The sequence below is a fragment of the Lissotriton helveticus genome, chromosome 7, assembly GCF_964261635.1.
Source record: "Lissotriton helveticus chromosome 7, aLisHel1.1, whole genome shotgun sequence".
Taxonomy (NCBI): Eukaryota; Metazoa; Chordata; class Amphibia; order Caudata; family Salamandridae; genus Lissotriton; species Lissotriton helveticus.
In genome coordinates, this window is record NC_136068.1 from 1,266,659,343 (window position 1) to 1,266,686,376 (window position 27,034).

The 27,034-nt window shown below is 42.8% G+C and overlaps 1 protein-coding gene across 1 annotated transcript in view; it reads left to right on the top strand.

Annotated features, from left to right (window-relative positions):
• Positions 1–27,034, top strand: part of LOC144769444 (polycystin-1-like) — a 640,821-nt gene that overhangs the window by 285,622 nt on the left and 328,165 nt on the right. The window contains exons 30-32 of the mRNA XM_078653538.1: positions 10,528–11,124; positions 20,378–20,534; positions 20,656–20,914. Coding sequence (XP_078509664.1) covers positions 10,528–11,124; positions 20,378–20,534; positions 20,656–20,914 — 1,013 coding nt within the window. The remainder of the gene's footprint in view (positions 1–10,527; positions 11,125–20,377; positions 20,535–20,655; positions 20,915–27,034) is intronic.

Here is a 27,034-nt window from a genome sequence, read left to right on the forward strand (position 1 = left end):
ATGGATGGATGAAGGGATGGATGGATGAGGGGAAGGATGGATGGATGAAGGGATGGATGGATGAGGGGAAGGATGGATGGATAAGGGGATGGATTGATGGATGAGGGGATGGATGGATGGATGAGGGGATGGATGGAAGGGAAGGATGGGTGGGTGAAAGGATGGATGGATGATGAGGGGAAGGATGGATGATGAGGGGAAGGATGGATGGATGGATGATGAGGGGAAGGATGGATGGATGATGAGTGGGTGGGTAGAAGGATGGGTGGATGGATGGATGATGAGGGAAAAGGATGGATGGATGATGAGGGAAAAGGATGGATGGATGATGAGGGAAGGATGGATGGATGATGAGGGGAAGGACGGATGAATGGATGGATGGATGATGGGTGGGTGAAAGGATGGATGGATGAAGAGTGGGTGGGTGAAAGGATGGATGGATGATGAGTGGGTGGGTGAAAGGATGGATGGATGGATGGGTGGGTGGGTGGATGGTGGGTGGGTGAAAGGATGGATCAGTGGATTGGATGGTGGGTGGGTGAAAGGATGGATGAGTGGGTGGGTGGATGGTGGGTGGGTGGGTGGGTGGATGGTTGGGTGGATGATGGGTGGGTAGGTGGATGAGTGAAATGATGGATGGATTGATGGATTGATAAGTGCAAGGGTGAATGAATGGACATATGAGTGAAAGGGTGGATGTAAGGATGGATGAGTGAGTGAAAGGGAGGGTAGATGGACAAAAGGATGAATAGATGTGTGAAGGAGTGAAATGATAGATGGATGAATGATAGGGTCAATGGATGGATTAATGAGTGGATGAGTAGATGGATGGATGTGGGTGGGTGGATGGATGGATGGAAGGAAGGATGGCTAAGTGAAAGGGTCAATGGAGAGAGAAAGGGAGGATGGATGGATGACTAAAAGAGTGGATGGGTGGAAGGATTAGTAAGTGAAAGGATGGCTGGATTGGCGAAAGGGTAAATGGCTGAATGGATGAGTGAATGGATGGATGGGATGAAGAGTGGATGGATAGGTGTACAGATGGATAGGGTGAAAGGGTGGATGGATGGATGGATAATGGAGGATGAGTGAAAGGATGGATGAGGGGATGGATGAAGGGATGGATGAGTGAAATGATAGATGGAAGGATACATGATGGATAGGTTTGCAAATGGTTGAATATGTTTGGAAATGGCTGGGCTTACTTATATACTATTGCGCGACCTCTGATGTGTCTGTAAAACGTACCTATTGTCCTGAAGTTTTGTCCTGAATTTTGACCTCCTGTCCTGAATTTGTGTCCTGAATGTTGACCCTTTGTCCTGAATTTTTACTCTCACCGTCCTGAATTTGCACCAATGCCAGTTGGTCACCCTATACCATGCACCTATGTTGCTGCTTGCAACTACTGTGATTTTATCAGCCTGGCTGTTGGTGATTTAAAAGTCCTTATACCTTTGGCTTTTGTTCGATTCGGCAGCTGGTTATCTGTAATTGTTATAGACACCTGTTTATTAAGACGCTGCAGCCTCGAGGCCTATCACTAAGGTCATTCAGTGCCCCTTTCTGAGATGGCTTCAAGGTCAAGGAGCATGTGATGTCATTTTCGCTGTCACTAACTATAATCAAGAGTGTTTCTATGGAGGAATGCTTACATTAGTATACATACATAGCTTCATGTTGTTAAATAACAAAAAAACGAAGATATCTGTGTTTGTTGTAGGAAAAATGGCCAAATAAAATGCTGCAAAATTGCCGCTAAATTTCCATATTTGTGCCGCTAAATTTCCATTTTTGTGCCGCTAAATTTCCTACTCCATGCCGCTATATCCTGGGGGGTCTGCATAGTCATAGTGATGCTCGGGAGCAAAGGTATGCCAAGATTATCTTGGTTAGTAGATAACAAACTCGGTGGGGTTCGGTGTAGGAAAGAGAGTGTGGGAATTCCTCCTTTCAGAACTAGGCTCCTCACACACCCAGCAAGCTAGGTGTCATGCTTCATCATATGGACCTGCTCCTTGTTGGGTGGGCGCTGGGTGGGAGAGGTGTGGTGCAGCGGCCAGGGCGACTGATGCTGGAATCTGGGGATCAGGGTTCGATCCCCGGCGGCAGATTAGCCCAGCACCCTGTGACTCTGGGCAATAGCTTGCTTAATCTTCCAGACGGCCTCCAGCGCCTGGAGACCCTTACGGGTGATTGTTCGCGCTTTACAAATGTGGATTATAATTATAATACCCAACGGGCACCCATGAAGGGGCTCTTTATCAGAGATCTTTTGTTCCTTGTCATATGATGCAGTGTGGGTGTGTGGGCATGTGGGCTGAAAGGTGTAGATATTGGGTAAGGGTGATTGAAAAGAAGTCGGTGAGTCCAAATAAATCTTTTATTCTGGCTGGCTATCCACCTCGTTCAAATATATCGAGTGGCAGCCTATCTAACTCTAAGGTTTGGTTTAGGCTATGCTCAACTCTCCAGGTCAACATGTTTCATGCCTGTTGGTCAGATTGATCTGTGGCAATTCTTCAGGACCTATTTAGTGAATCTATCTACACAGCGCGGTGGGGTCTAAGTACTACCTACCACGTGTTCATACTACGAGTCAGGTAATCTGAAGTATCTTCCAATGACCTCTCTAAAGTGAGGAGGTCCCTCCAGTCAGTGTCCGGCGGAGTATGAAGATACCTGAAACATGGTATCCATTCCGTTATTAATGCGGTCCAAGGTCACCTACCCTCAAGTAAGTGGCGGGACCCACAGAATGTCGGGAGCACTTTACACCCCGATTACACCTCTGCCCTAGTGATAATGATGGGCATACTCACTTGAACAAACTTACCTCCTCGAAACCCAGCGAAGAGTGAGACGTGTGCCCAGGGAGCTTTGTGCCGCTGCTGCCATCTAAAGCCAATAACACAGCACCAGGGCATCGTAGGGCACTCCCCCGACGACATCGCAGACACTGGCGGGGCTTGAGAACATGCTGCTCGCATCCTCCGTCCGGCAGACACAGGGGCTGTAACTGCAATCTAGAGAGCTGAGGCTCACGTACACAGCAGCCGTTTTGGATTGCCTGACTCTCCAGAAGCGATGGATTGAGCGGACTTTCTCCCCCCGAAGGGTCGCCAGCAGCCCTGAGAGATCTACGCGCTGGATTGCGTAACACCAGAGGTGACCTCGAAGGTTGAGGAGACATGGCAGGGGACCATCTCCTGGAACTGTGAAGGTACTGCGTCTTGCGGGGAAAAAGGCCTGTAATCGCCATCTTGGGACCTGCTTGGCTAGAGAGTCTGCGCTCTGCAACGTAAACGAGATTGCTTATTTACAAGCGCTACGAAAAGAAACCCCCCACAAGAAGTGCGGCAGAGATACAAACCGCACCGGATCCCCCCTCCCTGGGCAGAAGCTAGGCCAAGAAGTGGTAGTCACAACCCATAGAAGACAGCCGCACACTAGCGTGGTAGAGGAAAATCGCAATGGAACCCCTGAGGAGAATCGCCCCATCCCATTAAAAACAACGCTGTATCCCCCGGTCCAGGCCTGTGGAGCTCAGAGGGCGTGGATGTTTAACGCAGGGGCAGCAAGAAGAGGGGAGCGGATCGGCAGAGGCGCAAGGCCACAGAGAGAGCGGTCAAAAGAAATCGCATGGGCAAGCTCTACTCGAGGCAGGGATCCTGGTCTGGACAGCTCTGCAAATCAACCACCTACTGAGAGGGACGACCACGTGTGTCACCAGATAACCCGCCAGATTGCGAGTGAATTCGGAGGTATATTACTAGCACACAGGCCCACCAAGGCAGCACATAAACAGCTTCCTAGAGAGGTAATACCAAACCCCACACTGCGACCTGTGACAATCACTGTTACCCCATCATAGAAGCGCCAATGGTGGCCAGTGAATGAGTAAGAAGCCACAATAACAGTCAATGCCTTGGGTGAGGGTGACACAGCCTTACGTAGCCGCTACAATGCTCAAAATCCTCACTACACAGCCTGCTGAAAAGGAGCATACAGGGCCATTGACATAAAGGAGCAATGCAACAAATCTAACACATACCACAGTGTCATATTGTTCTCAAGGGTACTTGCCTCTATTCTATATCATGGGGTATTCTGAGATTACTGCTCTGCCTCCCCGGACAAGCTAATTACTGAGAACACTACTGATCACAGGATATGCCACCCTCCAAGGCAGGGAAAGATACTACTGCAAATTCGAAAGACAATCCTGTGACCTCCCTGTGGAACAAAGCTGGTCCCCCGGCTACAGTGGCCATGGGATCCACCCCAGAAGGATCAGCCAAACATCTCACTCAAGCCTTCATGACCAATTTCCTGCACGAGATCAAAGCAGAAATTTGTTCTCTTAAGGCTGAATTTAAATCATGCATTAAGGAACTCAAAAAGGACATAACGGAGGGGCAGAGGGCACGGACATTATGACATTTGTAGCAGAACTCCTGCACGAGATCAGGGGAGACAAGGACACTTCCCCACCAGCACTTGATAGGGCACATCGAGTGGCTACACCCCCCGGATGCTCTAAACTAATCCCCAACATATTGACCAGAGTTCATTTCATTACAGAGACAGAGGCAATATTAAAAGCGGCGCTGAACAAAACTGATTTGACATGCAACAGTGCCAACATCCAGATTTTCCAAGACATCGCCCCAACTGCACTTCGGTGCCGCAGAAACTTCAAACCAGTCACCGACAAGCTATGCGAACTGGGCATCCAAAACCAATGAGGCCATCCTTTTGTTTTAATCTTCACATGGGAGACTAGTCGCCGGGTGCTGCGTTCTCTTCAGGAGGACAAGCAATTAGTACAACTCTGTCACCTCCAAAGCAGCTAGCCCCTCGTTCATACCAACATTGGACAGAAAACCTGTGTGGCCACAGTGGACCAGGGCTCTCAGGCAGCGACAAGGGACCAGAAACAGGGGGCAATCCTTCTCCCAGGCCAAACAAAACATCATCCAACACTTCCACTCCATGGATTGCGAGAGGTCCCCCACTCTCTCACATGCATCATCGGAATTACAGGGCTGGCGCTCTGGGGTGAATGACTGTGGCTTTTCTCTGGCACAGCTCCTCTGGACGGCATTGAAACACTCTGCACAGAAAAGGTGTGCCCCTGTGCCCAAACTGAAGCTTTGCGGCGGGGCCGGCAGACCCTGCTTGGCGAGGTGTCTGCTTCATGAGACTCGCTTTCCCCAACCCTATTCCTAAGAGAGTGACATCTCTGGAATGGACTGTGCCATGGCACCTTGTTCATGAATAGGAACTGTTGGCCCTGTTGGCCCTTGATCATCTTTGAAGTTTTAGCTTTCTTCTTTTATTCCTATTACCCTTTTTCATGGAGGGAGGGTCACCACACTGAGAATGCATTGACTTCCCAGATAGGGCTACTGGAGCGCAAGACTGCTCCAAACTATTTTCCGTTGAGAGTTGGGGCGCCACCTTTTATCACCATGTTTACGTTTATGTGTTTTGTGTTTTGTAAAGTGCATAGTTGGCCAAGGGTTTACCAGCGCTGCGGGGCAGGAGAGAGCGGTTGCCATTGACTCAACCCAGGAACAACCATGTCTTCAGTTTTTTCCTAAAGGCCTTAGTTCTATAGGCATGGAGTTCCATAGTTTTGGCACCAAGTATGTGAATGATCTTCCTCCCCACCTGGACTGCCTAATCCTGGTGGTTTTGGCAAGGTGATCTGATGAAGATCTAAGGGTTCTTTCAGGTGTGTATGGTATGATCAGTGCCCTGAGTGGAGCCAGTCCTTTGCCATTTAAGGCCCTATATGCTAGGCATAGTGCTTTAAATTTTACCCTGGCCTGTATCGGCAGCCAGTGGAGTATTCTCAGAGCCTCCTTCACTGATTCATACCAGGGTATGCTTCTGAGTACCCTGGCTGCTGCATTGTGCTCCACCGGCAGCCTGTTCAACACGTATTTGGGTGACCCCAGGAAATGAGTTTCCGTATCCCAAGCGCGTGACCACTAGGGACTGTATCACCATTCTTCGGGTCTCCTCTAGAATGAGGTCTAAAATTTTACTGAGCATCCCCAATATTCCAAAACAGGTGGAGGCAAGCTTCCTGGCTTGAGTTTCCATGGTGAGGTTTAGGTCTATCCACATTCCTAATTTCTTTATGGAGCATCTCAAACCTTTTGGCTAGCCAGTGGTGACTCGTGGTGGAAGATTATTACCTAGGAACATAAGTTCAGTTTTATCACCATTTAGTTTAAAATTACAAAATGTCCTCCAACTAGCTACCTTTTCCATGCAGGGAGCCACTACGTTGTGTTTCGAGTTAGGGCCTTCTGTCACTGAGACTACCAACTGGGTGTCATCAGCATATGATACGATTGACAACCCTAATTCCTGGACGATATCGGCCAGAGGTTGCATATATACATTGAACAGGGCAGGACTGAGGGGGGAGCCCTGTGGCACTCCGCATGCAACCTCTAGAATGTCTTACCACACCATCCTCCCACAAATATAAGACCACCTGCTGCGTCTCTTCAACTCATTCATAGAAACCACTGGTCCATCAGCTTCTATGGCCAGGGCTGAAATAACACTTATTCCTAAACCAGGACCACATGTTATGCTCCTCTTATCACCCCATAGCACTTCTCAATACAGATTTAAAGATATACACCAAAATTCCCGCTAATCGTTTAGAACCACACATGCCAGGGCTCATAGAGCCTGACCAAGTTGGTTTTATCCAGCACCGCCAGGGCACCGACAATATACGACGGATAGCGCACCTGGTAGAAAAGGCACGCCACTGGGGCATTCCTGCCTGTCTGCTGTCATTAGACACAGACAAGGCTTTTGACCGAGTAGACTGGGAATTTTTGAGGGCTGTACTACAGAAAATAGGGCTGGGGCCTATGATGACTTCTAGGATAATGGCTTCATATAACTCCCCTCAAACCCAGGTTAGGGTAAATGGTCAACTCACGAACCCCATATGCATACATAGAGGCACTAGTCAAGGTTTCCCACTGTCCCCCCTGGTTTTCGCGCTGGTAGTGGAACCCCTCGCCATAGCCATATGACAGTCAAGTGCCATCAGTGGCATTAGCCTTGGTGGAGTGGAGCACAAAATAGCTGTATTCGCAGATGACCTCCTACTTACCCGTTAGAAGTCGCACACCTCACTGCCAGCCCTCCACACCTTATTACAAACATTTGAAACAGCATTAAGATTAACCATTCTAAATCATGGGCCCTAAACCTTCTGATTCCTGCAACAGAGATCCCAGTAATCCAATACCTGGTTCCATATCAATGGGCTAAACACTCAATTAGATATCTCAGGCTCAATTTAACCTCTACAGTGCACACATGGGCGCAGGCAAATTGTCAGGAATATAAAAAAGCAACTATGGAAGATTTGAGAATATAGAAGTCCTTGCCAATATCGTGGTTGGGGCGTCTTAACGCAGTTAAGATGTTGGTGCTGCCGAAAATACTATATATATTCCAAACACTACCTACATCAATTCCACGAGCCCAATTCATGCACCTACAACGTGAGCTCACCACCTTTATCTAGAGAGGGAAAAGACCATGCTTCTCCAAAAAAATACTTATGCTACCACGCGATAGGGGAGGGCTGGCATGTCCCAACTTGTTGGAGGACTACGGGGCGTCACATCTACGCCATATTTCAGAATGGGTGGTTCAAAAAAGCAAGAAAACTTGGTTTCACATGGGCAGAGTAGTGGCATGTAGACCCCTGTGAGACCTTGCATTGCTCCCAAGAGAGGCCAAACCGCGTAGTGCATATATAGCTATACCCACAAAAACTGTACTGGAAATTTGGCATAAAATCGCCATATCCAAAGGCCTCATCTCCTAACACTCCTATAGTACGCAACCTGAACTTCCGAACGGTAATGCAGCCTCATTCCTTCCCAGCATGGGCAGAAGGTGAATGCCAGACTATTTGAGACCTCTTTGAAGGGGACACCTTCAAGACTTTGAGCAGTTTAAAAGGGAATTTCATCTCCCAGAAGAAACGTGATTGCAATATCTTCAACTCAGACACTGGCTGCAGACACCATCTACTATTCAGCGCGCAACTAAACCCTTTACTCCATTTGAATCACTAGTCCGCTCATATGATGGATCCAGAGGATTGATTTCCCCAACATACCAGGTACTTCAACACTCATCCCAGATTAAATCCCACACTTATCAGATGCATTGACAATCAACTTGCGCAAATGAGATCAACCCTAAGCAATAGGAACAACTCTGGTGAGCCATACCGAGGATATTTAAAACCATACCCCAGAGGGAGACTGCATATAAAGTCATGACACAGTGGTACTACACTCTCAAAGACTCCACAAAATATTCCCTAACACCTTACCCATCTATTGGCGATGCAAGAGCGCAGTTGGGGATTTACTCCACGTTTGGTGGCACTCTCCATTGTTGGTCACCTACTCGAAAGAGATGCTTAGCCATATTAAAAAGGTAATTGGCTACCCTATACCTGAGTCCCCAACAGTAACCATTTTGGGACTTAAACCTATGGCCCTTCTTGCCATGACACAAGCGGATTGGCGCATAATATCATATATGCTTGTGACAGCCAAACAGATCATTACGGTGCACTGGAAGAGGGCAGACCCCCCCCACCGCCTTGTGGTTCACCCATCTGTGGCATACCATGGCGATGGAACTTCTCACTGCGCGGATCACCCTCTATAAGAACACTTTCACAAACAAATGGCAGCCACTGGTAGATTATTTCTCCGACCTAGAATACGCTTGCTTCCAGCCACAAAACGTCGAGCCTGGCACCTCTTTGAGGATAACCTCCTAACCTCCTGCGCAGAGGACTTTGGGGTTAGAGCAGAGGACATACATGGCAGACTTGGTATACAGCGCCCAACATACGCATCAAAGCAGTTTCTCTTTCTTTCTTCCCCCCTCTCTCCTGTTCCCGAGGTTCTGATTTTTTAGGGTTAATGTGTTGCCTTTTATATTTAATCGATCAGCCTAGACACATGGTTCAAAGTTTAAATTCATGCACAGCATACCTACTGTCTATAAACTGTGAGAAATGTAGTATTGTAAAGTAGACTAGACGTAGAGCAACTGCTGATATTGGATATTAATGATATTGACCTCCTGCTTTGTTCTCTTTTTTTATCTCTTCTTTTCGTTTTTGTTAATTGCTGTTTTTATACCATAAATTTCAATAAAAAGACTTGAAAGAAAAAAGAAACCCAGCGAAGACAACCTTACTCAAATGTCTCTAGCAATAGTATTCCACTATCAACAGCCTATCTCCCGGGAGCATAGCTCACTGGATTAATATGCCCACTGCAGGGATTTGTCTGCAAAATCCTGATCACAAGTTTGAAAACCAAAGTGCCAACGCGTTGCTTTACAGCAAAATCCGCCAGTGTCTTTACTTATCTGGCTTAGCAAAGGGCCACTGCAAAGAACATGAGCAAAGCAAACTTTCCTCAGGAAAAAACCCAAAAATATGAACTTTCTTTTCAAAACAACTTTCTGCCCCTAAAAAGAAAGGGAATATAAACTCTCCTTTCAAAAACAAAATATAAACTCTAACTTAAGAAGCACAGAAAGGTTAACTGTCACGAAGAAATAAAGTTTGAACTCTTCTTCCTAAGAACTCTAGAAATCAGAAAGCTTTTTCCACAAAAAAACAGAAAAATTACATCTCTTATCAAAGATTCTGAGAAGTATGAACTCCCCTTCTAAAAATGAAACAAATAAGAAATATCTTGCAAGAACATCCCAGAAATATGAAAACATTTTATAGCAAGTCTAAAATATACCCTTTTCTCTCAAAGAAAACCAGAAATCTAAACTCTATGTAGACTTCATAACTATCCCTCCATCCAGAGAAATTCAGTATTATCTCTCAGTCTTAAGAAACTAATTATGATAGCTCCTTTCAAAGAAGCCTAATATGAACTTGCTTTCGAACAACTCTAAAAGTATTTTGGTCTGCATCACCTCTTCTTGTTCTAAGAACTCTCTCAACCAATCCAGCAAAGTATATTGTTCCTTTCAGCAAAACTTGGCAGTATAAACCAGCTGTTGAATATCAAAGTAAAAAGCACTTTTTTTTCAAGAAAACTCAAATAGAAGGGTCTCTCTGTCCAAACAACTACTCTAAATGTTTTTTTTTCTGAGTATACAGAACTTTCCTCTCAAACTTTTCCATCAAAAGCAAGTTACCCCCTAAGAATACAAGCAAGGAATGCTCCTTTTAAAGAAGCCAACATGTTAGATTATTCCCCCAGCAAATGCTGGGGATGCAAATAATGTTTTAGGTGAACTCCACTTACAATAACGCTTCCTGAGTGTAACTTCATAAATATGAGGCCCCAGTAAGTAGAGGCTCCACTCTAGAATATGTGAACATGTGCAGAATGGGATCAGAATGGGGTTAGTAGGAACATGTTGTAAAGAGTTCATTCTGAGCATGGTCATCTCTATAATGTGTTCTTACTTTTCCAGGTCGGACACTATCTGCCTTTGACATTGCCCCCAGTGCCCCGATGAATTGCTCCGATGGCGGAGTCTCTGGAGCCGCGGTATCTGCCTTTAACCTCACACGAGATCTGATGAAGTCCTTGATGAAGTCCAGAGTCCTGAATGAGGAGACACTGTCGCTGACTGTCTCTGAAATTCATGTCCAGGGGAAGCGTGTTGCTGCCAGAGACCTCCTTTGCATGCATCCATCCGAGCGCTGTCTGTTCCTCTTGCCTGACACCTTCGCTGCCCAGTTGGATGACAGTGGAGAGCTTGTCCAGGTGATGATAGACTATGGCTTCAACCTTTACTCATTCCACCCTGTCACCAATACCTCCATCTCCACCCACTTGGCCTCTCTGGAGTTCAGTACTCCTTCCGGCACAGCAGTTCAAGTCTCAGACTTGTCAGCGGAGGAGGCTATCCTTGTCAGACTACCTGCAGGGAACAACACCCACATGAACAACAGTGGACTAGAGCTCCTGATTCCAGCAGGAGAATCCGTGAACTTCTCTGTGACGGCAGACCCTGGAAGCAGCAATGCTGGAGTGCACCTTCACATTCACATAACTCTTCCTGTAGGTAAGTGCTCACCTGTAGCTGATGGGTATATGTGCCCTCCTCTGGAAGCCAGTATGCTTTTGCCCTTCATGGCTATTAGGCAAGAGGACAGGTAGATGCTAGCGGTTGGTTTGCAAGCTCTTGCCAATGGATTAGTGGGTTGTCTGATAGAAAATCGCCATCAAAAATATCGAGCAACATAAATATTGTTTCAAAAATATTGTTTACCACAATATTGTGTTGCTGTACTTATATTGAGAACAAACAAAATATTGTGTTACAATATTGTGTAAGAGAATGCCTACCAAAAACAGGTAAGATTATATTTATTTTAATAAATATTGAAATAAAGTAGTTTATTTTAAATAGGGAATTAGCTAAAAATAATATAATGTTGAATAAATAGTTGTAATTATTTATTTTATATATATGTACATATCCAGTTTCAAAACTTTCCATCTCCAGAAAGTCTCACGGACACCGTAGTATTGCAGCAAAAGTGTATTTTAATGCAGCAAAGCAACACGTTTCAGCTCTCGCCTTGATCACGCTTAGTACAGGCGTTAGTTTGCACACATTTAGTAGCAGAAAATAATAGACATCAACAACAGACAATTACACCAAAGTGGTAATGTGAGGAGAATAATATGGCGGCAATCTTAACACCATTATTTACATATAATATTGCTGGGTTTTAGCCTATAACAACCTTAAAATCGTCACATATTAATCGCTTATGTTGTACACTTATAATCAAATCATTTTTCAGTACATTTTATAATTATCATCATAATTTCCTCCAAAAAATATATAAATTGAAAAACAAATAATGCAACTGCTTATATAAGCTTGTACGTTTTAGCGATAAATAAATATTTTACTTTATGGTTTGCCCCTGCAATGTCTATACCGGCAATTGCAGCATTATGACCTGAGGGCTGCTGCTAATCACTACAGAGACATTGTTAGCCAATCCGTAACGGTAATATATCAAACAGCAATTGCTGTACAGATAGATTAAGCCCAAGTGGGTAAAAACAAAGCTTAGAATATAAGCCCCCACATAGAAAATTGCACCAAATGCCCAATTTGTTATTATATTATCACCGCAGTTCGCACCAAAATTGCCGTACAATTGAATTATACCCCAGTGGGCATGACCTGAGGCTTACAATATGAGCATCAATTAAATAGACATGTCCAAAGTTCGTGTGGCAACAGTTCAGCCCCAATGGGTCCCAAACCCCCAAAAATATTGTTTACCACAGTATTGTGTTGCTGTACTTATATTGAGAACAAACAAAATATTGTGTTACAATACTGTGTAAGAGAATGCCTACCAAAAACAGGTAAGAATATATTTATTTTAATAAATATTTACTTAAAGTAATTTATTTTAAATATGAAATTGGCTAAAAAAAATATAATGTTGAATAAATAGTTGTAATTATTTATTTTATATATATGTACATATATATATATTTAAAGTATATATACATATCTATTAAAAAAAATCACAATAATAAATTAACACGTTTCTAAATATATTTAATTCTAAATATAAACAGTAAAATAAACAGAAAATTAGCAAACATTTATAATTAACAATTTTATAACCTAATTTAAATAATAAAATAAACATATAAAATAGTTTTATTTAATACAGTACACTAAATATAGAAACAATATACACATTTTTTAAAAAGCATAACAATATTTTAACATTTTAAAAAAACATAAAAATAATGTTAGCAGAAACAAAAAATAAATAAATAAAAACTAAAAACGATATATATATACATATATGTGTGTGTTCAATGAGAAAAGCCTTCTCAATGCATTGCTTTAACCCTTTCATATTAAATTACTTATATCATCTGAAATGATAGCATTTAACAACACTTATGACATCACAAATCAAATAATTTGTGAGAACACCGTGCATGGTAGAATGGTGAGTTATATTTAATCTAGTGTGCCTATCAAGTCCACTACACTGTGTATGGAGGTGCGCACGTTATATTAATTTGAAGGTGGTGCACAAATTATACATTTATGATATAACTATAACTTTAGAGTTTCTAATGGGTGTGTAGTTTAAGTATGGTTTGTAAAACAGAATATATAAAGTAATAGTAATTTAAAGGTGGTGAGTGAATTATAAATTTAAGGTATAACTACCTTTGGAATTACTAATGTGTGTGTAGTTCGTTTGTATTGTACAGAAGGAATACATTACATTTTCTACCTAGAACTAAGGTTTAACCTTTGCTTTGTTCTTTGAATTTCCATATTTTTTTTAATGAAAATGTGTTTTGTATAATGGAGTCCAGTGTCATTGAATGGAATGTTGTTAAGTGGAATATCGTACAGTACAGTGGAGGAGAGTGTTGTACAGTGGACTGTTGTGGAGTAGAGTAAAGTTGAGTAGAGTGGAGTGGAGTAGAGTGTAGTGGTTTAGCGCACAGCGGAGTAAAGTGTCATAGAGTGGAGCAATGTGTTGCAAAGTAGAGTGAAGTGACATAGCATAGAGTTGAGTAAACTGTCATAAATTGCAGTGGTGTGTTGTACAGTAGAGCAGAGTGGTATGTCTTAGAGTGTTGGAAAGTCTCATAAAGTGAAGTAGAGTGTTGTACAGTGGAGTGTAGGGGCATACAGTGGAGTAGAGTGTTGTACAATGGCATAGAGTGAAAGAGAGTCCTGTAGTTTGGAGGTTCGTAGAGTGGAGTAGAGTAGTGTGGTGTAGAGTAGAGTGTAGAGTGGGGTAAAGTCTCATACACTGGAACAGAGTGAAGTTGAGTCAAGTGGCATGGCATAGAGTGGAGTAAAGTGTCATAGAGTGCAGTGTTATGTTGTAGAGTAGAGTGGAATGAAGTGGAGTCGAGTTGATTGGTGTAGCATACAGTGGACTAAAGTGTCATAGAGTGAAGTGGCATGTCGTACAGTGGAGTGGACTGGCGTGTTGTAGAGTGTTGGAAACTGTCATAGAGTGGAGTGCCACAGAGTGGATTAGAGTGTTACAGACCGGAGTGGAGTGGAGTAGAGTGTGGTAGAGTTGAGTGGCATAAAGTAGCCTAGAGTGTAGTGGTGTAGTGTTGAGTAGTCGAGTACAGTAGAGTAGAGGGAAGTAGTGTGTCATAGAGTAGAGTGCAGTAAAGTGCCGGGGAGTGACATAGAGTGGAGTGCGATGTCATACAGTGGCATAGACTGGAGTGCAATACACTCATCTAGACTGGAATACACTGTTGTACAGTGGAGTTAGAGAGTGGAGTATCGTGTGATAGAGTGGAGGGGCATTGAGTGTTGATGAGTGGAGTAGAGTGTCATAGAGCAGAGTAAAGTGACATAGACTGGAGTTAAGTAAAGTGGAGTGACATAGAGTGGACTAGCATAGACTGGAGTGGCATAGAATGGAGTGGCATACAGTTGAATAACGTAGCGTGGAATGGCATAGAGTGGAGTTGTGTGTTGTAGTCTAGAGTGAGCGGTGTAGAGTGGAATGGAATAGAGCAGGATAGTAAAGAGTGGCCTGGCGTAGAGCGGGGTGGCTCACTGTGGAGTGGCATGGAGTGGATTAGCATAGAGTGGAGTGGCGTAGAGTGGAATACCATACAGTGGAGTGCATAAAATGGAGTACCATAGAGTGGAGTGTCATACAGTGGAGTAGCATACAGTGGAATAGCATAAAGTGGAGTGGTGTCGAGTGGAGTGGAATAGAGAGAAGGGCATAGAGTGGGGTGGCATGGAGTAGAGTAGCGCAGAGTGTGTTAGCGTAGAGTGAAGTGGCATACAGTTGAGTGGCGTAAAGTGGAGTGGCTTAGAGTGGAATTGTATAGAGTGGAGTAGCATAGAGTGGAGTGGCGTAGAGTGAAGTGGCATACAGTGCAATAGCATACGATGACTGCTGTGGCGGCACGTAGGAGAAAGAAATTTGTGAGGATCCTCCACCTGTTTAAAGCTAATGGGGTGCAAGCTTCTATTGCCCAGCAGTCCAAATTGAGAGTCTTGGTTAAGGGCAAATGTTTCATCTTCTCCGATTTGGATGAAGCCCAGGAATTATTAAAAGAGATCTCGCAGGGCTCCAGGGCTTAGAAGTATCTGTTTGATATAATATATTGGTCATTGTCATAAATTGGGGGGTCAGGTGGGTGAGTCTCCCCTGCCTCTGTCCTTGGAAGGTCGAGTTGTTTACTAAATTGTTATTTGAGCTCAATTGAAGCTCTACCCTTATAACGCACGTTTGCTTGTATGTCTCATCAATATTTGATAAATTTGAGAATTGCTGGTGGGGCCAGGTGTAGGATCACTCAGGTGTAATTACATGACACCCAGGTTAGAGGAGGGGGGGGTGAAATGTGGTTAGTGTGGTTGGTGGGGAGGTTTCCACATTTTGGGGGGAGGGGTCACGAGGGGTGGGATGGGAGCATAAGGCAAAAAAATGAAGTCCTTTTTTTGCAAATTCATTCAGGTTTTTATACATCCACTCTTTAGCTTGACTCTGGGTAGATTGTTTGGCGGGTTCTGGTTTGACCCTAAGTTTGGCTAATAAGGAACTGCTGAAAGCGGTTCCTTTTAATGTTAATGGTCTCAATAATAAAAAGAAAATGCAGGCAATTGAGTTATGTATTAAATCAGAAAGCCAGGCCGTGATTCTTTTACAAGAGACCCATATATCAGCCGCAACGCTGCCCGATTTTTCTATGTTCACCTCCTGGGCAGCTTATAGGGGGTTATCTTCATCTACAGCTTCCCATAGAGGGACAGCAGTATTTTTAAGTAAAAGATTTCAGGCGGAGGTTGTTAACTTTGATAAAGATCAGTATGGTCGCTGGTGCTGGGTTACCTGCATTCTTAGATAGAGACAGAGACCAATAACTTTTGTCAGCAAATACACCCCAGTTGAGGATAATCCCAAGGTTTATGAGGATTTGTTTCAATCCCTACTTCAGGCACCGGGTGAGCTGATTCTGGGTGGCAATTTCAGTGTTTTAATGAATCCCAAAATCGACTCCTCAGCGCGGGCTAAAAAAACTGTTGAAACCTAAAACCTTAAGAACTATGCAACATTATGGAGCAACCCTGGACCTACAGGATCCATGCCGTGCGGCCTTTCCAACTAAAATATCGTATACTTGTTGGTCAGGTAGATTCCATACCTCGTCACGTATTGATTTTGTTTGGTCTCTCAGAGATTGTGTTTTAGTCAGCAGAGGTCCCTACAGAATGGATTCTCTGATCATGCCATGTTGGTGATTGAGCTACAAGTAGGGCTCGGTGGGTTTCATTGAGACACAGATCAAGGAATTTTTATTGCGAAATTGTGGGTCTGCAGCACTGAGTGTGATTTGGACACTCTTGAGGCCTTCATCCGGGGGTTAATCATTGGAAAAGATGCAGAAAATGTAAAACAAAAGCTAGGGAAGATAAGAGAATCTTGGAGCAGAAGGTCCAAGGGTCATACTCTGTATTTCTTAACAACCCCTCTGTGTTTAACCAGCGTCAGCTGGATCAGGCTAAACGTGATCTCAGTTCAAATTACTACACTCAGAGTGAAGTCGTTTTTCAACAATTCCGCCTAAAAACATATGAGGAGAGTAATTTTACGGGTAGGTTTTTGGCCTAGCAGGCTAGGGAGCAGACTGCCTCTAATCAGATCAATGTGTAAAAATGCCCCTTAACCGCCTCTTGCACATATGACCGAGTTAAAATCGGTGAAATAATGCTACAGCATAATGGGTCTATTTATGGTCAACAAGAGTCGGTGGATAGGACCTCTCTGAAAAGATTTTTGCTCAATTACGGTCTACCGACACTCTCGGAAATAGAAACACTATCTATGGCAAGCCCCTTTACTAAGGAAGAGCTGGAGGAGGTCATTAAGAACCTGCCGAATGGCAAGGCTTGTGGCCCGGATGGGTTTCCATCTGATTTTTTCAAAGTTTTTTATAGTTCAGTTGCGGATTTTTTCCTTTGTTTAGTTAACTATGTTGGAAGGGGGGAATACCAGAATCCTTTAGACAACGCAACATAGTTTTCTGAAAAAAGGTAAGAACAGTGAGGATCCGAACTCTTATCGTCCGATAACACTGCTAAATTCAGACTACAAAATCGTCGCCAAGCTGTTATCGATTCGGTTTACGCTGCGCAATTGATCCACCCAGACCAGAATGGTTTTATTGCCGGTAGGCAGCTAGCCACCAATACACATTATTTAACTGAGGCGTTAGATTATGTTGACACTCAGAGGATACCCGCATTAGTCCTTTTAATAGATGCCGAGAAGGCTTTTGACCTTGTTGTGTGGGAGACATTGTTTATGATTCTAGGTCATTTTGGTATTTCCTCAAAGATCACAGCCTTGATCCATAATTTATATCTTAACGCTGAAGCCAATGTAATTATCAACACCTCGGTGGCCGGGCAGGTTAAAGTAAAATGCGGCACAAGGCAAGGGTGCCCTTTATCGCCGGTTTATTCCCTTTTTTTTATCGAATTGTTGCCGATAGCAATAAGGAATTGTGTTGATATTTGTCCTCCAATTTCAGCTGTGGTGAAATTGAAACTATACGCAAACAATATCATGCTTATTATTAAACCTGTTTTAGATGGCTACCGTATTATTAAAAGGAAAACTGAGATTTTACAATGTGGTGGAGCAGGCTTGGATCTGCACCCCGATATTCTTTCTTGTGTCAACACTAATCCCAAGAGATATCTGGGGGTATATTTTTCTGAAAATGTCAGGGACCTATATCACCTGAATTTTGCACCGCTCCTTAGAAAAACTCAGGCCTTGTTTTCACACTGGAACTCTCTCCCTTTATCCATCTTGGGGCGAATGGCCTTGATTAAAATGTCTGTTCTCCCTCTGTTTAATTTTTTGTTCTCGACCATCCCCTGTAGTTTATCAGGCTCCTTTTTCACCAAAGTAGAGTCTATGTTTACAACCTTTCTTTGGGCAAACAAATCATCGCGTATTGCACTTAGCACTTTATATGAACTAGAACAGGGAGGCTTAGCTCTTCCGAACCTCAGGGACTACTATTATGCTTATTTTGCACAATTTTTAACTAGATTCACGCCTCAACTACAATCACATCTCTTTAGTAATAGTTTTATAGACTTGATGTGTAAGAAAAGTCAGATCCATTCCCCTTTGACAATCTTCAAATCCCCTACACTGGTCCGCTATAAGTGTCTTCAATGGCTTTTTAAAAATCGTCAGACCTTTTATAAAAGATATTCCATCCCTGTAATTAACTTAGCCATGTCTTCCATAAATTCCTTGCTGATCTAGACGTATCTCAAATCGCTGAACACCACCAGCTAGTCCATGAACTTTTAGAGGACGTGCCAGGTAGAAAACCTGGGGCATGGAAAAAGTATTTAGCCCTAGTTAGGGGCCTGGATCTTGGACAGAAGACTTAGAAATCTCTGCCAACACGTGGTCAGTTATTCATAAACTTAATTTTAGTACATTAAGAGGTGCGAATTGGCGTAGGATGTTATTTTTTAGTAAGTGGAAACTTTACCGAACCCCTTTTTCCCTCTCGAAAATGTATGCCAATCAATCAGCGCACTGTTTTCGCTGTATTAACCACCCTACAGCTAATTGGTTGCATATTATATTACAATGCCCTAAGATTCAGAGGTTCTGGGAGGATATTTTCTGTTATCTGGAAACTGAATGTTGTATCTGATTAGTAGTGAATGATTTGTTAATTATTATTGGTTCTGATCCAGATCTTCTCCTTCCTGATCAATTGGTCAAATTTCTGTATATTACAATGGCTGTAGTAAGATCACTTTTGTTGCAATGGTGGCATACCGATTTGATTCCCTCTGTCCTAGAGTTGGCTCATAAGATGAAAGCAGTCAGGAGAAGTAAACGCACCTATGCACTTCATGTGAAGGGGCTTAGGAAGTTCAAAATAATCTGGGCTATATACTTTAATTAAGATCATGAGGGGTCACTGCTTTATGCATGTTTAAAAGCTAATAGTATTTCTTTCTCTTTTTTGTATTTGTCCCTGATTTTTATTGCTTTGTATGCTACTTATTTATTCTTGCAATTCTAATTTTATGCCTAAAGGTAAACTCTTTGTATGGATGTATTATGCTAATTATATTGTAATTTTTGGACTTCAATATAATTTTTTTAAAAAAAGGAATAGCATTCAATGGAGTGGCATACAGTTGAGTAGCATTGAATGGACAGGCGTAGAGTGGAGTTGCATGCAGTGGATTGAGCGGAGTGGCATACAGTGGAATACCAGAGAGTAGAGTGGCATAGAGTGGAGTGGCATAGATGGAGTGAGATCTAGTGTAGTGGCATAGATTGGAGTAGCGTACTGTGGAGTAGTGTGTCGTAGAGTTGAGTGGAGTAGCATCAAGTGGAGTGGAATGTCAAAGAGTAGAGTGGCATGGCGTACAGTGTAATTGCATTGACTGGAGTGGTGCAGAGTGAAGTGGCATAGAGTGGAATGGCATAGAGTGGAGTGACATCGAGTGGAATAGCATACAGTGGAGTGGCGTCGAGTGGAGTTAAGGGGAGTGGCATGACTGGAGTGGCATACAGTGGAGTAGCTTAGAGTGTAGTGGCATACAGTGGAGTGGCATATAGTGGAATAGCGTAGAGTGGAGTGGTGTAGACTGGAGTTGCGTACAGTTGAATAGCACAGAGTGGAGTGGCGTAGAATGGAACAGATTACAGTGCAGTGCCGTAGAGTGGAGTGGCGTACTGGAGAGTTGTGTACAGTGGAATACCATATAGTGAAGTGTTGTAGAGTGGAGTAGCTTAGAGCGGAATGGCATACACTGGAGTGGCATACAGTTGGATGGATAGACTGGATGGCGTACTGTGGAATAGCGTGTTGGTGCTTTAACATGGGCCCTGAGGAAACAGGCAGGAAGATGTAAAGTTCAATAATGATTTTGAATGCCCAGGATAACCAATTCTAATAGAACGTAAAATTGCAAAAATATTGTAGCAGAAAGAGCCACTGTAAAGGCCTCCATGTACTGTGTCTGATCATGCCTATTGTTGAGGGCTCATCTTCACTGCAATCGCATAAACATTTCTTGCATTCAATGTGTATTGTGGCATCGCCATTACAAATACACTACAATACACTCAGGTGTATAAATAGTTGTACATTACATGTATATTTTAATGACAGTGCACAGTGCAAAACAATGTGAGTGTGCTCAACGTGTCATATTTAAGTTTGAAATCTAAACCACTGATTGTGGCTCTGTCATTTATTCCATGCAGGTTTTGATGACGCTCATGAGAGTAACCCATCTTTCTCCATATATGGCCACAATTCCTCCCTTTCCAGTGGGTTCCCACCACAATGGACACGGAAAGTTACCTTCTCCAGAGGTGTGGGTGACTTCACTCGAGAGCTCACTGTATTAATCTCACCCATGTAAGTCTCAATCCCTAGAATGTTACCAGCAAAAACACAATAGTAAACATGGCTGTGCACCTTTCTGGCACTGTACTTATTAAGGTATTACCTCATTGAGAGTGTTTTGCTTTCTTTCCAGACCCAGCTTCAAAGGCTTCCCTTGTGAACATCATGTCAATATCTCAAGCCATTTTGTGTCAGCACCAGCCAAAGCCACGGTCACCTTGTTCTCCAGCCTCTGCCAGTACTTCCATCCTCCAAGCCAGAGCTGGCGCACCGACGGAGTGACTTCGACAGATGCAACAACTCATAGTGAGGTCATGTGCCGGACAGACCACCTGACTCTTTTCGGTGCCAGTCTCTTTGTACCCCTGCACTCAGTGGTGTTCCTGCCACCGGTGAGCTCTGTTGCATTCTGAGATGGTGGGGTAGGAGTATCTAAAATTCTTTGTCAATTATTATGAAGAAAGACAGGTCACCAAACAGTCTGAATTCTAAGAGTGGAATTGTGCTTATTACACAACAGGAATTTCCACCCATTTAGGCAAGCTGCACCACACCTTTTCTGGGTTTAGAACCTTCCATTGTATCATATTTCCCCTCTTGCCAACCAGCTCCATATTTCCATTTTCTGAATTGAAATTTATGAAAGTCCATCACGTTTGACCCAGAGTTTCTCGTAGTCCTTTGTTTGGACCCTCGCAAAAAAATAACCATTGCTGGAACCTTTTAGATGAATCCACAATATCTAGCATGTAGCCTACCAAATCATATCTCACTCCACGCCAACAGCCTTGGTTCACTATTCTGTCCACGTGAATCATGAAAAGCTGATCTTGGACCCTTCTCAACAAATGACCATGGGACACGATCACACACCCTGTAAGTGCTGACATGCTATCATTATTACCTACTTCAACTCCTCCTACATGTGACCAACCCATCATAGTTTCAAACTAAGTTACTGACTTTTGTATTAAGTTCTCCAAACCTGCAATCTCTATCTTGCCTTCATGCTTAACACTTACAGAACCCTCACTCACAGACAACAGGTGCTCAATCTCCTTCTCCTCACATATTGTTTCAATTTGAATGTTCCTCCCACCTTTTCCCCCATCTCCCTTTTCACTTCTTAACCACCTCTCTTACTTGACCCCCTTTATCTCTCCACATTACTGGCATCCATTTTACAATGACAGCCCCATTCTGCACACATTTGCCCTCCAATCATTATTGCTCATATGCCTCTTGTACTCCAGAAACTTTCTCAGCTATTCAGCAGTCCCTGTCAGAAGCATAAACCATCAATTTTAAATTAAGTGTGTTGATCATTATGACTAAGGAGCCTCCCACTGGCTATTCAGGCTCCTTTGAAGCCTCCAGCATTACCCCTAGGTCCCTTCTCCACTTTTTCTTTGAGATATATAAAAGTCATTTTTTTCTGTTTACCTCCTCCATAACTCACAACCAGGTCTGGGAATCCTCTGCCGTGAAGACTCTGTAGAATGTTTTCCTCAGAAACTGGACTATTTCACATATTGAATTTTGTGGCTATCCCAACTCACAAAAATCACTTGTGCTTTAATTTAAATAATTTTTACCTTTATGCTGCATTTGACATTGCCCACCATGATGACTCCTCGTCAGTCTTGGTTGTCATAGCCCAACAGCCGCAACCTGTGCAGGTAAGAGTAGTGGGGCTGGGTGGGGGTGGATTACGACAGAGGATGAGGGAAAATTAAATAAATAACAAATTTTCCCTCATTGTCATTTGTCGAAATCCCCACCCCACCCCGCGCCACCGCCCCACAGCTCTTACCTGCATGTACAGGCCGCAGCTGTAGCCAAAGCACTTCCGGGTTCTCTTTCCACCGACTGTACTGATCCTACGCCGTATGCTGGTGCTCTGACAGATAGGCATCCATCCTATTCTGAGTGGGTGTCCTTCGGGGCTTTGTCCTGACCCGGTCAATTTCTTGCTACACTTGTTATGTTGCTGTATCCTTAAGAATGTCATAGACAGTGACATCATTGTCAGAATGATTACATTCCTATTACTGAGAAGACAGTTTGCTGGAACTTCTGCTATTGATGGTTACACATTAAAGCTACTCTATAACTACCCTTGGATTTTGAGTGCTTTTATCACTGGCGACGAGGGTCCAGAAAAACAACCTTGATAATCGCCCTTCTTCGTCCAAAGAGTCTACTTTCTTTAAGGAACGTGACTCTCGCCAACAACGTCCTATAAGTAACCACAAGATGCGTTGTTTCAGATGTGGGAGTTTCTCTCATTCTTCTAATTTTCCCCATTGTTTCGCTAGAGACAGCATCTGCAATAATTGTGGTATCAAAGGACATTATGCACGTGTATGTAGATCTGGAAAGAAGAGAGAAGTTAGTGAACCAACCTCTGATATAGTACGTACACTTGTAGTGTCCAATGTTAATGATGCGATGGTCGACACAGAACGTATTTTTATGCCATTCTGTGATGTGAAAATTGACAAATTTGTATTTAAACTCATGGCAGACTCTGGATCTCCTTTCACGTTAATTGGAAATAAGATTTGGGATGAAGTGGTTGGGTTGGAAAATGTTCAATTATTACCCTCTGATATCTCTCCCCTTAGCTACAATAAGTCAAAAATAGAGATCTTAGGCTATATTGTAGCCAACATTTCCTTTAGTGGTATGTGTATATCTGGGAAAGTTTATGTAGCTGTCAGAGGTGACAATCTCCTGGGATGGCGGCATCAGCATGATTTAGGAATTATTCTTAATCCGGGAGCTGAAGATCCAAAAAATCAAGTCATGCTGAAGAAAGATTTTCTTTCCAGTTATCTTCATTCCCAGATAAGTCTTGTGTGTGAATCTACTAAATATTTTGATGATTATCCTAATGTTTTCTCTGACAAATTAGGGTGTCTAAAAGGATTTGAACATAGAATCATCCTTAAAAAATCTGCCAGACCATGTGTACACAAAGTCAGGAAAGTACCTAATATGATGCTGGAACCACTTAGACTTGAAATTGAGAAATTACTAAAATTAGGAGTGATTGAAGAGATTGAATCATCAGAGTGGTTGAGTCCAGTGGTTTTAGCACCCAAGGATGGTGGGAAATCGATTAGAATGTGTGTGGATCTTCGCGGGTTGAATGAATGGATCTGGGTAGACCGTCAGCCTTTGCCTAACATAACTGAGAGTATCAGCATCCTAAAGGGAGCAAGGATTTTTAGTGTTCTTGATCTCTCTTCTGCTTACCATCAAGTAGTGCTGCATAAGGACTGCAGGCACTTGACATCATTTGTTACACCTCTGGGTGCTTACCGTTTTTTAAGAATGCCGTTTGGCTTAGCCTCAGCAGCTGCATGTTTCCAGAGAGTGATGAAAATGATTTTGGGCAGTCTCTCCAATGTAATGTTCTTTCAGGACGATATTTTGATTCATGGTGTAGACACGTATGAGCATGACAAAGTGTTGAGATCTGTGTTAGACAAGTTAAACGAGAGTGGACTTACAGTAAAAAAGGAAAAGTGTCGTATTGGCTTAGAGTCTGTCACGTATTTGGGACACGTTATCTCAGGGAACGGAATTCAGCCCAAATTAGAACTAGCTGAGAGTATTGTTAAAGCACCTACTCCAGTGGATAAGGATCAGGTCAAATCATTTTTAGGGATGGCGGAATTTTATTCCAAATTTGTTAGGGGTTTTGCTAGTATCATTGAGCCCATTAGGTCTCTTTTAAAAAAGGGTGTACAATTTTCCTGGTCTAGTGATTGCGAGAAAGCTTTTGTTTCAGTTAAGAAAGAGATTGGTGGAATGCCAACTCTGGGTCATTTTGACTCCAAACTCCAAACTATATTGACAACCGATGCCAGTCTTAAAGGATTAGGTGCTGTGCTTTTCCAAGTTGTCAATGGTGAAGAAGTTGTTGTTGCTTTCGCTTCAAGGGCTCTAAAAGAACCTGAGCATAATTATTCTTGCATTGAAAGAGAAGCGTTGGCAATATATTGGTCTATATGTCACTTCAAATTTTACTTATGGGGGATACCATTTGTGGTTAAATCGGATCACCGTCCTCTAGTTCAAATTTTCTCATGTCATCAAAGTGATCATATGACACCAAGATTGAAAAGATGGAGTGAAGGCTTACAAGAGTTCAACTTTTCTGTGCAATACATTCCGGGATTAAACAACAAACCTGCTGATTGCTTATCACGTCTTCCCATAGATAGAGATTGTATCACAGAGATTACCACATGTATAAATTGGGTTTTGGAGTCTACCATTTCCGAGGAAGAATGGTCACGCAAAGTGGATGATGATGTTGTCTTTTTATTACTAAGGAATGTTATCAGGAATGGTTGGCCGGATTATGATACTCTAGAAAGTGTGCTGAAACCTTTTTGGTCCGTAAGAGATGATTTAACTTTTTTTCAAGGGAATTTAATGAGGGGTGATAGAGTTGTGCCTCCTAGTGAATTGAGAGAGAGGATTGTCAACCTGGCTCATGAAGGGCATTTGGGAAGAAATTTGACAAAAGCTCGCATCAGGGAAAGATATTGGTGGCCTGGAATGGATCGCATGGTGGAAGCTGTAGTTAAAGATTGTCATTTGTGTGCGGTGAATGACAAGTCACGTACCACCAGTCACTCCCCGTTGTCACCTGTGGAAGTTCCTGTGGCGGTTTGGACAAAGTTAGGCCTAGACATAGCTGGCCCTTTTGAACTTATGCCCTCACATGAGAGATATGTTGTATTATTGGTAGACTACACTTCAAAGTGGGTTGTGTCTAAATGCATGAGTGTAGTTAACTCAAGAACTGTGATTGAATTCTTAAAGGATGTGTTTGGGTCTGAGGGTGTTCCCAAAATTTTACTCACTGACAATGGGGTACAATTTACATCCAATGAGATGGACAGCTTCTTGAAAAACCTCGGTATTATTCATCAGAAGACAGCTCTTTACTCTCCTCAAGCAAATGGTCTCACGGAGAGGATGAATAGGGTTGTAAAAAGTTGTGCACAAAGGGCTTTAGAATCCAAAATTTCATTCAGCAATGTTTTAAGGGAGACATGGTGGGCACATCGCACTACTCCCAATGCTGTTATGCAAAGGTCTCCTTTTGAGGCTTTGAGAGGCAGATTAGCATGTTCAAAACTAAATCCAACTTGGCTTCCAGAGAAGCTGGTTGAGGACAGTGTAGAAAGGGAAGTGAAAAGGAGGATTGTGTTGACAAATTATCAACAAAAATACAAACAACGCTATGATACTAAAATGGTTGTCAAACACAAAAAATGGAATGTAGGTGACAATGTTCTTGTGAAAAAACCAAAGTTTGGTCACAAGGGTGTTTCGAACTTTATTGGTCCTTTCACCATTGTTTCCATAAAAAAAAATGTTGTCACTTTAGACAATGGTTGCACTTGGAACATGTCTAAACTAGCCAGATACGATGATGTCAAGAATCCATGCTGTGATGGTCTCAAACTTCCCTGTATTCCCAGTATTCCCAATGTTCCTCCTTCCACCAGTTATCAGAGGAATACTCCTAGAAGATCTTTACAGCTTCCCAAGAAGTTCAGTGATTTTGTGATGCATTAATGTTCACTGTTACTCTTTATTTCTTTTATGTTGTTTGGTGTTTTCATCAATATTCAATTTGTTCTTTTATTATGTATGGGGGATGTGTTATGTTGCTGTATCTTTAAGAATGTCATAGACAGTGACATCATTGTCAGAATGATTACATTCCTATTACTGAGAAGACAGTTTGCTGGAACTTCTGCTGTTGATGGTTACACATTAAAGCTACTCTATAACTACCCTTGGATTTTGAGTGCTTTTATCAACACTGTACTTCAGTTTTTGCTTCAGTTTCTGTGCATCACTGCAATGCCAACAACTGGGAAAGCTTGAACACTCAGAAGCTTATGGGACACTTAGCACTGTCAAGTTGGCACTGGGCCTTCTGGATATCAAACTACCTTCTGAGACAGCACAGAGCCGAGTCCAAGCCTAAGGTGTCCTTTTTTTTGGTACTAACTGAAGTACAGAACACCACAAAGGGAACGTAGTTACGCATGGAAAAGAAGGGACATAGGAATTGTGAGGCACGTAGACAGTCACACGAGTGAAGACATGGTGAATTAGAAAATCACTCATGTTGTCCAATGAATGATATAGTAGCATCCATTTTTCCACCTCCAAGAGCCAAATGTAGATTTTACTTAATCACCCATTTGCCCTCTTCAACTGACTGCTCCACTCCCACTAATCTGATAGTTACTCCAACCTGTGCTTGATGTTAGCAACCTCGAAATAGTTCAACCTATCTTTTGATTTAAATTGAATGCCAATATCAGTCTATAGTGAACATTTCAACAATCTTCGCTTCATACCATTTAAAAAATGCATCTACCAAATCTTTAAAAAACTTGCCCGTTCCATGACTCCCACAGCAGGACACATAATATCAAATGCCAGATGTGCTCAGTGTTTAGTAGGACTTT